At 34.5% G+C, this 14,313-nt stretch overlaps 1 protein-coding gene across 1 annotated transcript in view; it reads left to right on the top strand.

Moving 5' to 3' along the window:
* The window catches only part of LOC129924516 (uncharacterized), a 64,166-nt gene that overhangs the window by 37,631 nt on the left and 12,222 nt on the right, over positions 1-14,313 (top strand). Inside the window, exon 3 of the mRNA XM_056019565.1 lies at positions 10,299-10,449. Coding sequence (XP_055875540.1) covers positions 10,299-10,449 — 151 coding nt within the window. The remainder of the gene's footprint in view (positions 1-10,298; positions 10,450-14,313) is intronic.

Here is a 14,313-nt window from a genome sequence, read left to right as displayed (position 1 = left end):
ATAGATTGTTCCGGATGTTTATATATTCATAGTGAGAGGAAATAAAAATTCCATATTAATCAAAAACCGTTAATTAAATTTGTGGGATGGTCTGTTATGAAAGTTAAATATACCATAGCCTTATGGAGAGATTTTCAAACCATACTTTGGTGTTGGGAAGCATAATATTAACAATAATTAGATTTTCTAACGTTTTAGCTAGAAAGTTAAATGTAGTGTAAGAGAGATGTGCGATTTTACATAAATAGAGTTAAAATATTTTTCATAAAAAATCCGGAACAACCAATTTTCGTAAATCAGAAAATTATTTGTTTTATTTATAAGAAGAGGGATTTCAAACATTTATTAGCGTTATTTGATTTTTCATAAAAAATAGGATCATTTTCGGCGACGATTTGTAAGAAATTAAGGTAATGTAGGTCGATTTCTTTTTCGAAACAAAATCCGGAACATTCTTTACCGATTAAACAACTTTTATTATGTTTCGGCAAGAAAATTAACTGTAAAATAAGTCTAAAAATGTTATTTTTAATAATCTTTTCTAGTAAATTACTTTCTTATTTTAAAATCCTGAACAACCTATTGTGGATATTTTTGAAAAAAAATAAAATTATTTGACATAAATTTGTTTTAAGTTAAAAATTCGGAATAATTAATATTGATAAATAAACTATAGTGAAGTAGTGTTAAAGAATATAAGTGTAATATTAGTCAATTATGATTTCAAACAATCATTTTACATTATTTATTTTTTATAAAACAATATCCGGAACAACTTTATAGTTAATGAAATATAAATCAGTATAGATATTTTTGTTCAGCATTTATATGCTATTTACATTAAAAATCCGAAAAATTATATTAAAGATCATGTGTTTCTCGCAACGTTTAAGCATGGAAATAAAATCTACTATAAGTTAGAAGAGCAAACAAATATTCATTGGCATTGATTTGTTTTTCACAAAACATCCGGAACAATCTATTATAGATACTTTAAACTATTGCAATATTTCTGAATGAAAAATTAAAGGTTAAATCAGATTTACAATTGTTTTACGTGTTATTTGTTAATCTAATCGATGGCTGCCTGGTCGTGCGGTTTGCACGCTGGACTGTCGTTCAGATTTATCGATGGTCCCGGGTTCAAACCCTGCCCGCTCCCATCTCCCGTCGTCCTGCGGGAGGTTTGGACTAGGAAGTAATTATCTTTAACTCTGAAGGAACATCCGAAACATGTAAAACAACATTTTACAGACCGACCAACAGACAAAATGCGAAAAAATAAGATTCTTTTATTCGGATGGTGGCACTAAACAAAACATAAATAAAATCTGATTTTTAAAAAAAGTTTAAAGGAATTGGTTTAGCACCATATCATGTTGAGATGTTAGGCTACTGCACGAAAGTCGCTGCATAAAAAGTCCATTAAAAAAAATTTGCGTGATATTTACATTGTAACGGATGCATGGGTAGTCAGATGTAGCTGAAGTATTTGTAAAGATGATTATTTAGACTAAGTGCGTGCGTACCTTGTTGAGTGTATTACGACTGCGAGTTCAGGACATGAACATCACGTTACAAGATTGAACAGGAACACAGACTCAACGACCAAGTTGACTCAAGGTGAACTTCAAACAAACGTTTATTACAGAATGGGCCACAATCTAGCATGTCACTATAGAACGATGTTATCCCCTAAAGAGAAGTAGCAGAAACTGATAACTATAAGTCAATATTAACCTCTAACCCCAAAGTCTATGTCTTCATTATAAAATATCTGTTCACTGTCAGTACATTAAAGTGCGCCACCCAACTAACTAAACTATCTATCTAACAACATACAAAGTGCGTTATTAGCCTTTATAAACAAACAGAAATGTTTTCTTTTAATTTTAGCAGCTAGTTGACCACAAAAAAAACAACATCTTTAACTATTATTTATATTTGTTGTAAACATTTCCTTTACATTTTATAAATATATTTGACTTTGTGATACTGAAAATACACATGAGTCAACAATCCTTGTTAACATATTGTAACATTGCCTCCCTTAAATTAACGTAATTGTTTTAGAATTGGTGTATTTTTATAAAAAAAAAACGCTTGCATAATTAATTTTATAAATTAAACGGTTTGCTTTTGGAAAACCAAAAGGAGCCGGTGCATCTAAACTTTTTTAAGCCGCATCGCATTGTGAAATCATAGTTTTGATTCTCTTCTAATTTTTTAGATCTGAGTCGAACAGACGGACAGACGGACATTTTGGCACAACCCTAATAGCTAAAAATCGTAAAATTGGTTTAAAATATAAAAATATACTATTTCTGTATTTTTTAAAGGATATTTTATTTCTTTTCCTCTATGTCAACTTATTTTTAATTTCCGCTTCCTTTTAGGCATAGATACCCAACTAAAATTCACAACTCAGCCTAATAGTATTAAAAGATATTGTCGTTATTTTTGAAAAAAAAATCATTTGACAAATTTGTTTTAAGTTAAAAATTCGGAATAATTAATATTGATAAATAATAGTATATATAATAGTATTAAAAGATAGATCTAGTGTCTGTTTCTTTTTTTTACGCGCATGTATCTGTGTAGATAAGACATCTATACTCTGTAGCACTATCTTTTCTCTATATTCAAAAGGGTTCAAACCATGGGCGTAGAAAGAACCCCCCCCCCTGAAATGAAACCCCCCACGCAGGGGTGGGGTGGAATTTGGTGACTGATTTTTAACGACCCCCGATAGGGGAAAAGACGCTATTAGTTTTATGCGAAATGTCTGTCCGTCGGTCCGTCCGTCCCGTTTAGATTTCGTAAACTAGAAAAGATATTAAAAATCCGACATCACAATATTTTAGACCATTCAAACTTCTAATGCAAAGGCTACTTTTTTTTTTTGAGAGCGAAAAATCTAATTTTTAAAATCAGTTATGCAAGCAGTTTCTTAAAGAGAAAATGCTAATTAGTATGCATTATTAGCAGTGTCACCATCCCGGGAAGTAGACAACATTGCTGGCATTGCTGACATGATCAGCACTGGTCAAACAGTGTCCTAATAGGGCGAACCCCAGACCGTACCAAAACACCACAGAAGGTGCAAAGGAGGTAGGAGGGAAAATCTCCTATGCCATGGCCCTTAAAGGGGAGGGAGAGAAAAAGCAATCTGAGATTGATAAACAGCTAAAAAAAGATGGCTTCACAATGGTTGAAAGCAGCAAAAGAGGGGGAAAAACAAATAGAAGCTATGGGAACTACTCTAAGTGGTTTCCCCCCACCTAACAGCCCTGAAAACAAATCTAAGCAAAGTAAAAAAATTAAAACATTCGGAGGGGCAAGTTCAGCACCCACCACCCTAACCAAAATAACAAGAAAGAAGGCCCTCTCTCTCTCTCTCTCTCTCTCTTCCACATCCGGGGATCTAAACGAGTATCCCCTGGTAGAGGAGGAGAAAAGAGAGGAAGAACAGTTTAAGCTCGAGCTGAACTTTCCAGACTCCCCGTCAGTGCTAGTCATAGATGAGGGCGAGGACCCGAACACATAAACAACAAAGCAACTCTTAAAGATAAAATGCATACACACACAATAGAATAACAAACACGCAAACCAATCTCACACACTCATGGCAGACATCAAAATTTTGACACTCAACATCAGAGGGCTTAATAATAAACACACATACATAGCACACCTCACAAGGAAATACAAGCCAGATTTTATCTTTCTGCAAGAGACCAACACACAGAGTACAAAGCCAAAAAAGCAGTCTCTCTTATGGGCATCCCGGAGGGTTATTTTAGTTTAGGTAGAAAACCACGAGAGACAGCGATTTTACAAACATCCAATAGGTTTTCAATCACTCACTCATATCAAGACAATAGCGGGAGGATAGTAATAATTAGGACAAGCTTCCAAAAACACACATACACATTAGCCAACATTTACGCATCTGCGCAAAAAAAAAAAGAGAAACATCAGTTTTTTTGGAATGCTAAGTGACATTCTACACACTCAGTACGCAGGAGAAAATGTGATAGTAGGGGGTGATTTAAATTACATTGATTCCCAATTAGACAAGCAAAACACAAACACAGAGGGTCCTACTCCTCATGTAACAATTAAAACGCATGACTATTTGGGGGGAGTCATCAAGGCTTTCCGGTTAGTAGATGCCTATAGAGAAGTAGAGGTCACGGGCCGGGTCACCACGTTCAGGGACAAGGCACACCAAATAGAAACACGGATAGATAGAGTGTATGTGCCAAGGGCGTGCGAAACAAAAAGTGTAACACATCTCGTAGAGACGTTACAATATACAGACCACAAAGGAGTCTTAGTGGAACTGCTGAACCCAAAACTAAAAAAGAAAAAACAAAAAACACCGCTCTGGAAACTTAACAACGACCTCCTAAATGACCCGCTCTATTTAAAAACAATCGCAAACCTCCTCAAAAATATAATACATGACTCAAACACACCCCATTTCAAAGTCACACAAATATGGACGCTAGTTAAAGGCTCCATTAAGCAGCAAAGCCAAATACTGGCCACACTAGTCAACTCAAAAAGGAAAAAAGAAGAGGAAAGACTTAAAAATCGACTAACACACGAAGAAGACGAAGCAGCCAAAACACATATACTAACTCAACTAGAAAAACTATTTAAATATCAATACAAAAGAAGCGGAATTAAGGTGCAAAAGTAAAAAAATAACCGAAGGGCCTAACAAACTTTTTTTATCAGCAGAACAAAACATTCAAATTGACAGAACTATTGACAACATTATTGATTGTAAAGGAGAAACTATACACGACCTAGACAAAATAACAGACACATTTACGAAACACTTTACTAATTTGTATGGCAAGGAACAGACGGACGACAACGCACAAGAAATAATAAATAAATAAATAAATACCAATAAAAAATAAAGAAATACCAATGACAGAACATATAGAGACAGACGCTCCCTTTACGCTAGACGAACTGAGGGCTGCTTTAGATACAACACAAAACAGCAAATTCCCTGGCCCAGACGGTCTGACGTTTGAATTTTACAAAGCCTTTTTTCCCCAAATAGAACCCTTACTATTAAATCTATACAGCGACATGTTAGTGACAGAACAGTTACCTAGAGATTTCAACTTAGCATACATCACACTTCTACCAAAAAAACAAGCAAACAACACCTCACCTAGCGACTTTCGACCGATCTCACTTCTAAACACCGATTACAAACTCCTGACGAAAATGATTTTTCTAAGTCTAAAACCCCTCATACCACACTTAATAGGACGGACCAATACTGTAGCAACCCAGACAAACTTAACCATTTTTAAAGAGACATTATATATTACTGTAAAGACAAAGACTTGAAAGCAGCCCTCTTTTCTATTGACCAGGAAAAAACCTTTGACAGAATAGACCATGACCACCTTTTCAAAATACCAGACAAGACGAAGACAGATGGAAGAATGAAGAAATATATAGATAGTTTACACTGATGCCACAAGCAAACTCATAATAAACAAAACCCTTAGTGGCAGTATCCCTATTAGAAGATCTGTTAGACAAGGGTTTCCCCTTTCTCCCTTTTTATACACCCTTTGCCTAGAACCCCTTTTAGAAATCATCAGACTAGATAGTGGAATCACGGGGATAAGAATCCCAGGCCCCACGCCCGTTAAAGCATACGCTGATGACACCACCCTTTTTCCCTTCTTCAGAAAAAGACATAGCCGCAATCATAGATAAGTTTATTCAATTTGGGAGGGCAAGCGGGTCAGAAATCAACATAATTAAATCTTGTATTATGGGATTGGGCAGGTGAGAAATCCCCTCAAATATCCCCTTTAACCTTAAAATAGAGAAATAAAATTTAAATTAAACACAATCATTAGGAATTTTATATTTAAAAGCACTATCAGAAACATTAAACACACAACACTTATACAAAACAAAGAGGATGGGGGGATAAACTTAAAGGACATCAGAACCAAAATACAAGCACTTAGATTAAAATACATAGGACAAGTAGCCAAGAACCCAAACAATTTTCCATTAACAATATACTACTACGGCTTAAGGTTAAATAAAATAATTCCAATAAAAAATGACACCCCACACCACTTTGGTACAAACACACATCCATTTTACAGATCCATATCAAGAATACTCCCTGGCAATGAACATCTAATACACAGTAAATTAAAAGACACATATACAACACTTAAGAAACAGTTACAAGAAAGATTATTCAATAGGATCAGATGGAGTAGAGAGTTAGTTGTAATAGATTTCAGAGACACTTTTACGAATCTACACAGCAAACACATTACACCCAAAGCCAGAGAAATAACATACAGACTAATCTTCGGGATGACGCCTGTAGAAAGTAAGAAAAGAATTGTACACACATGTGTTTTATGTCACACAGATAATGGTAACAATGAAAGTCATATGTTTTTAAAATGTAAAATATATGATAATGTTAGATGCACTATGAAAGACGTACTAAAGGCAAACTGTAACACCAATGTTTATCTTAACCTAGCTATTGTTTTAAATAAATTGCCTAAAATCAAAAGTAAGATGATTCATAAATTTAATCTAATAATAGTGAGTGAATACAGAAGTCTTGTGTGGCACAGTAGAATTAAAGTTGTTAATAACAATGTATCTTTAAATCCTTATAATCTAGAGTTAATATTTAGAAAAATAATTTAACATAGAATTGATAACTATACTGGTTAGATAGAAATTGTAATTATTGTATAATTTATTGTCCTTCACCAAATTGTCAGACCTCAGAGATAAAAATCTAAATACTGTAATCAATCTGTAAAGTTACTCTATTAGTATTATATCAATTAGTTTAAGAGGTTATGCGAGTGTGTGAGAGTGTGTATGTACCTGGGTTAAAAAGAGTTTGGGCTGAGAGATGCGTGATAGGAATCAAATTGAACTTTATTTATCTATGGAAAACTACTCAAGAACTGTCTTTTAAAGGGAAGTCAATACTTTTGAAGAATTATTTCTTCCTCGTGGTTACGTCCTCTTTGATCACATGATCGGAGAGCATGTCACAAGTCAACAACAAGTGTGTCTGTACTACACTCACAGAACACGGCAAGCCCGTGGAAACGTAACAAGAACACTATGACAATGTCTATATCTTAGCGGCAGCCTCATCCTAGATATACTGGGAAACAAAGGAACAAGAAAACAAGACGCAACTGAATGGAGCCTGCGAAGAAACTAGAAACAAAAATAACCAAAACCAATAATCCTAAAGAATATAGACAAGGGCAGACAATTGAAAGTCAAGCATCTTTTATGAATAATGTAATATTTTAAGACAAATTAACTATTTTTTATTTATATATTAAATATATTTTTTTTAAAAACCCTCGTAATGAGAGAAAAAAGAATCCTTAATCGACACCCCTATCCTGAAATAATTTACACATGACCCTAACAGAACCCTGAACAATTGTGATACAGCAGTACTTTTGCTTGGTTAACTATCCCAGAATAACTCCAACAGACCCAAGGGCCACCTTGATGATGCCAGAGTAGCCCTCTTACATCTCAAGGAGACCTTTAGAAAATTGTCGTGAGAGGGATTAACCTGTTCCCTGATCAGTCTTTTTTAAATACATAAGACATAAAGGGCAGTTGTATAAAACCCTATATTAGCTTGCCTTGCCTAATTTCTTGATACTACCTGGGAACATAGCATTGCTTCAAAGTCAATTTCCTGAGAGATTGTTAATGTTGCTGTGCAGCTTTGTTAATGAACTCATTTATGTTGAAGATTGTTACTGTTAAAGCAATAATACTGAGTCTACTTATCAAGGAAGTCCTTTTTCTCTGTATTACTTCGTAGAAAAGATGTGGTTCTGTTGTGTAAAATTAAATATTATTATATGTCTAAAATACTATTTGACGAGAAAGAATGGAGGCTTAGGATGAAATCAGTCACTTTTTCCTCTTCGTACTACCACTAAGTTCAATACATTATGTCCCCTTTAGCCATTAATTGACAACGACAAATGCTATATACTTAAAAGGAAACATAAACTATTGGATACAATGACACTACAGAGTTCTTTTTGCTTCGTTCATTTTTTTTGAAAATGTCTACAAGATAAGATAACTTAAATTCAGTTTGACTACGATTGACAACATTAACGTTGTCAAATTAGTAGATATTGTTACGTATTTCTGAATCTTCTGGCTAAATGTACTAGTAGACAAACAAAAAACACTTCAAAGAACTTGACGACTCAACTTTCAGCTTCATAACTTTAATGACTATTAACTTTAACATTACTGTAAGATGTAGCGTAGAAGACTGTACAATATCTGTCAGTTTACAGTTAGCTATACTTCGTTGCACTGCATCTCTTCACTTCGTTGCAATTCCTCTCTTCTCAACTTGCATCGAGCCGTATTCCACAGAACAGACCAACGAAACACTTCCCAGTGTCGCTCCAGGTCTCCCAAAGCTGAACCAAGTCGTACTCAAGTCTACCCTATTTTACTAATATGTTAAAAAAAATGTGATTTCTGCAAAGAAGAAATTAAATCACCCCCCCCCCCACTCGACCGACCCCACCACCACCAAGGGGGGGGGGACACATTTTAGTAGAGAAATTACACAATTTATGTACGATTTCTATACTTATGTCAATAATATATAAACATTATGTATCTTTTAAACAATTTTTGGATTTTATCGCTCCCTATGTTGGTCAATTTGGTGGGTTGAGGTGGGACAATTGCATCAATTCCTTCTTCCCCCTTAACTTTCGAGAGGGGGGGGGGGCGATTTAATTTTTTTTTAGCAGAAATCACATTTTTTTAACATATTAGTAAGATAGTCGTAAGGTTAAAGACATTTATTGATTTTTTTAACTAATCTCATTATTATTGTAACTACTCAATAGTATGAGTGTTCTTGAGATGTATTAGGGACTCTTCTGGTATTGATGTAATGTTCTTTGCATCATCAATAAATATTATTCGAATCAGTTTTGTTGTTGCTTTTTTATTCTTCGATTACTAAGTAATAGTATCACAACACATGTAGAATGATCAGAAAACACAACTCTTGCAGACTCAAAATTTATTGCATAAAATAATAGTTTACAAGTAGGTAATCTCAGCCATCAATCACTAGCACAAAATATTCCAAATTGAATACACTCTACATCTATAGAAAATTATCACTTAGATCTACACAATACTCAATACATTTAACTCAAACATGAGACACGCCTGTCTCTCGGTAGAACATGGTGTAAGACTTCTTACTGACCATGCGGTTTCTTATCATGTGACCAACAAAAATGGTACCCCGTGATTATCAATGTGAAGTCCCTTATTTCCCGTGGAATTCTATTTTCTCGTGCTTCTCCCCAACAATAGCTCAGTGTAAGGTGTGTGTGTGTGTGTCACTGTGTGTGAGGGGGTAATTACAGCTAATGCCCTTCCCACTATAGACTTTTGAGTGGGGAGGGGGAGGCGGTCCAATTTTAAAGCAGAAATTATAGTGTATGAGCAAAATTAGTTGAGAATACTTTATTTATTGATATTACAACCCATTTGTATATTACGTCACATCACACTGAAATCATTAGTAAATATAAAATGAAAAAAAGTTTATCAAGGTGGTAGGGGCGATAAATGTAATCACCTTCTCCCTACCTGTTGACCAATACCTTTCCTCTTCAGGTAAAACATTTTCAAAAGGTCCTTTTTAATAGAATGAATAATGAGCTGTAGACGTCATAAGAATGCGTTACTGCAGAGAAGAATGCAAGAAAACGCTTTAGCTGAACCCCAATTGGAGAGCTTTCAGCGCTCCCCCAGACTCCCTAGCTGTCAAGAGAAAGGCCTCAGCAGCATGGTTGTTGTTGTTTTTTTCGCCGGAAGTTGAGAAACACTGCTTTTTTAAATTCAAATATATGTATATATATATGCTATACGAGCGTTTATGCATAGGGTTTGGGTTTTACTGGGCGTTGGGGTTAGGGTTTGGGAAAAAAATTGCCCCCCCTCCAATGTTCTGGATCCGCTAGTGTGTTGTAGTCTGTTTATAATTTATGGATTTATCATCCCATCATTCTAGTTTGGTGCGATTTTGTTTTTACATATTATGTAATTTGAGCGGGGTGTACGCGTTAGCGGTTTAACGCCGGTTTATATGCACGAAAATAGTGTATTACATGTATAAACACCTATTATTTGTGTATTTTCAAAATATGTTTCCTTTTCTATTTCATTCCTAGGAATTCGCTAAGGGAAAGTACCTCAAAGGATGCTGAAAATTCAAGAGTAAATTACAGGTTGAAAAAACAACGAGATGAGTTGTCTAGCCTCTTAAATGAAATGAAACAACTGTACGGCCAACAAAGCTGTAAAATGTTGAAATTAGAAAATGTAATCAAATTTGAATTTTATTGTTTTAACTTTCGTGACCTAGATCTATGTTCCGAACATAATTAAGAGACTAGTCAAGACAGAACACGCTTTTTTTGTTTATAAATCTGTGAAGGGAATGTACTTTCATTAGCTTGCAGAGAAAGTATAAAAGAAAATCTTTTCATTGTCATTATCAAAAGTATTTTTGAGATTATTATTATTAAAAAAAATAAATTCTCTGGCACAACCAGAGTAATTTAAAAGAAACAGAATCAATTGTAGTCCCCTTAAAAGTGAAGACTGATGAATTTTCTGGCAATGTGTCAGCAATAGTACTGCCTCTGACAGTCAGTGAGAATATTATTAGTGATGTTTAGGACATCGAACATGTTTGCGAGGTTAATATAATAACAGTGTATATTGTTATTTTAGAAAACTTATGGTTGCTTGGTCTTCAATGTTATATCACATTTTGTTATATGCCTTATTTTCAGTTAATTTTAGAATGTAAGAAAGTGGTACTGCGATGTTAATTGCGGATTTTGCTTTATTTTTATAACAATAATAATAATAATAATAATAATGGGTGTAATATGTTGGGATTAAAGTGTGTAAATATATATAAATGGAGTCCTTCCAACAGCTGGCCTGCAAAGCATCCTCACACTCTTGATGCAGTCATAGCTGCGATGGGATGACCACGTCTGCAGAATGGAAGACCCCCGCATCCCTAAACGATTTTTATGGTCACTTAAACAAATGAAAACGCTCACAAAGACAAAGAAAACACTTAGAGGACACCACCAAAGCTTTTCTGAAAGCCTTCAGCATTAACCCAGCCACCTGGGAGACGAAGGCACATGATAGAGCATCATTGCGTCGCGATATCAAAACTAATTGTAGACATGAGAACAGCGCTGGCAGAAGAAAAACGTCAGAGAAAAAAAGCCAATAACACTAGCTCTAGCTGGAATAACCTGCCCAGTGTGCAGCCGAACATGTCCCGCAAAACCTCATGCGACGCTCTGTCACAACCTTACTAAGGATTCGACTCACAGTTCGGCATATGATTTCTTTGATTTAGACCCGATCTCTATGACTGACTCCTAAAATCTGTCTTAGCCATCTTTGTTGAGACACATTTAATATTTTTCAATTACGGTAGAAGACTATTCACACTTTATTTATGGAGCCCAAGCCACTGGTAGAAATTTGTAATCTTTCTTGACTACGCTCTTGGAATTACATGCCTGTATTTCGCTTTAGATTTTATATCGAAAAGGAACTCATCTGTTGAGGGGTTTTAAATTTTTAATTTAAAACCCCATTTAGCTACGATCATAGAATTTGGTGACTAGTTTGCTTTAAAATAATATTGAAGAGATAGGTTTTCAACACTAAACGCTCTGTAGGGGAATTTCAAACTCAAAACAATCTGGAGGGGTTTTAAACTTTAAAGAAAAAGCCATCAACTCAAAACCCCTTTGGCTACGCTTATAGATTTTATACTGTGTCTGGAAAGGGGAAGGGCGGTAAAATGAAAACGATTAGTCCTCGCTCCTTTATATAATATCTGCTATTGATTGCATTTTGCATTACAGAATAGCGGTTGGGCGACTCGATATAAGAAATTACTTTATAGCATATACAAATTATTAGTGACAGATTTTTTAAATTTTGTAATTTCTTACTATAATACAAAAAGAACAAGGTTACAAAAGACAGTTTGTGTGGAAACACAAACTTAAAATCGGCCCCCGAAAAGGTCCATCCAGCCAGGCTTCAATATTTTCAGAAAGAACATCCAAATGAAATTATATCAACGACAAATGAGAGATAATAATGGAGAAAGAAGGTTAACAGATCTTGTGTAGTGCCCCAACGGTCCCGCAGATCAAAGGATAGGTGAAAGTGAATGTAAAGTTAGATGTGAGCCTGGCCTAACTAGTTCCCCTTTTAGACCTTGTGGTCTATAGGGCAGATGATGTTTAGTACATCTGTTTTTGTGGCCTACGATTAGCGAGGGTGTCATGTAGCCAGCACAACGACCAACCGCCTATACTTTTCCCCAACTAATGTCAGGTACCCATTAGAGCTGAGTGGACTCAGAGGCGCCCAAAGATTCCAAAGTTGAAAATCCCAGTCTTCACCAGGATTTGAACCCGGACCTCAGTTCGGAAGCCAAGCGCTTTACCGCTCAACCACCGCGCCTCCCTTGGCCTAACTGATGTCTTATAATTGATCCAATTGTTTTGAAAAGGCTCAATCTCTTATTCTTTTTTTTTAAAGGAATTACAATTCATTTAATATCCACTAATTTGTAGACATTTAAAAAAAAAAAATTAAACATGAGTGGTCAAGGAATTACAATTCATTTAATATCCACTAATGTGTAGACATTTAAAAAGAAAAAAAAAGAAAAAATTCCGCAATAAAAAAATATGTTCATAAAAATGAAGTTTATAAGATTACTATTCATTTTAAATTAGGTCTAACTTATAATGCATACTAATGAGCTTTTTCTCTTTAAAAAACTGCTTGCATAACTGATTTTATAAATTAGATTTTTAAGACTAAGACTAAGACTGCTATATTGATCCTTACAGAAATTTTTTGTGATTACAAGGACTCGTTTCTCATATAAAAACAACACAACAGAAAAATACACATAAATACAACAGAACATCAGAACTTTGAATGGTCTAAAACAGTGATTCCCAAAGTGGTCTATATAGACCCCCAGGGGTCTATGACGACTTCCAAGGGGTCTACGAAAGTGAAAAAGGAATTGGGGGTCTATGAGATGTAAATGGGGGTCTACGAGAGTGGATCTCGATTTCAGTTGGTGGTCATTTTAATTAAAATCTTAAAATAATGGAATTAACAATTATCTTATACAAATATAAATTATTTGAAAAATTATTTTAGAACCTTATTCAAATAGCTTAATTTAGTCTACAGGGAGTTTATATTTAACATAGTCATATTTAATTATGAAATTTCACTGTGGTATTTATGTTTGGCTTCTTTCCATGTCGAACTTATATATTGCTTATCTGTAATGTATGCAACAAAGTGTTATTTACTGACACTTTGAAACCACCTAGGTTGGAGGATTTTTTTAGACGATGCCATCTTAATAAAAAAGATGTAGATTTGAAACGCTTTTGAAAAATCAATTATATAGTTGAGAAAAGATCTATAGTGGACAAAATCTTTGCTTTGGCATTAAAAAGAGAAGATGATGGTCTGCAAGTGTCTTTCTTAAATAATCTTTTACTTATTGCGAAATTTGGAAAAAAATCACACAATAGGCGAAAAAATGATTTTGGCATGCGATGAAGAAGTTTTTAAACCTATTATGTCCACAAACCTTTGTTTCTTTATGTCCACAAACCTACATCTGATAGTATTACAGAATTCCTCTAAGTAACAAAACATTGCAAAGGCCTATTGGTGAAATGAGTTCCTAATACAAGTGAAACGAGTCAATATTGCCTGGTAATAAAATAATTTTATTGGCGAATGTTTGTTTTATTATAGATAAAGAAAACAACGAAAAGCTTCTTTTTGCAAAAACTGATAATCAATATTGAATGTTTTTGAAAGACTACTATAAAGAAAAAGCACTCCCTTTAACTATAATGCCAGTAGCAATGAATGGAGCACCTTTCATTGTTGGGTCTTATTGTGGATAGTGAAAAAGTGGTAGATGCTTGAATCTCTTCAATTTGTTATTAACGCAGTTAACCCAAGCAACACATCCAATAACTTGCTCAAATGTGTTGAGAAAAGGACCAAAACTTTCATCAGTTTTTCCTTCACACTGAAGTGTGATGTTTGTCGAAAAGCTTTTTTTTATTTATTTTTTTTTCTTCCTTT

Source organism: Biomphalaria glabrata, chromosome 2 (assembly GCF_947242115.1).
Source record: "Biomphalaria glabrata chromosome 2, xgBioGlab47.1, whole genome shotgun sequence".
In the NCBI taxonomy this organism is placed as follows: Eukaryota; Metazoa; Mollusca; class Gastropoda; family Planorbidae; genus Biomphalaria; species Biomphalaria glabrata.
The sequence above is the reverse complement of the archived record's forward strand: the minus strand, read 5'-3'. Positions and strand labels throughout refer to the sequence as shown.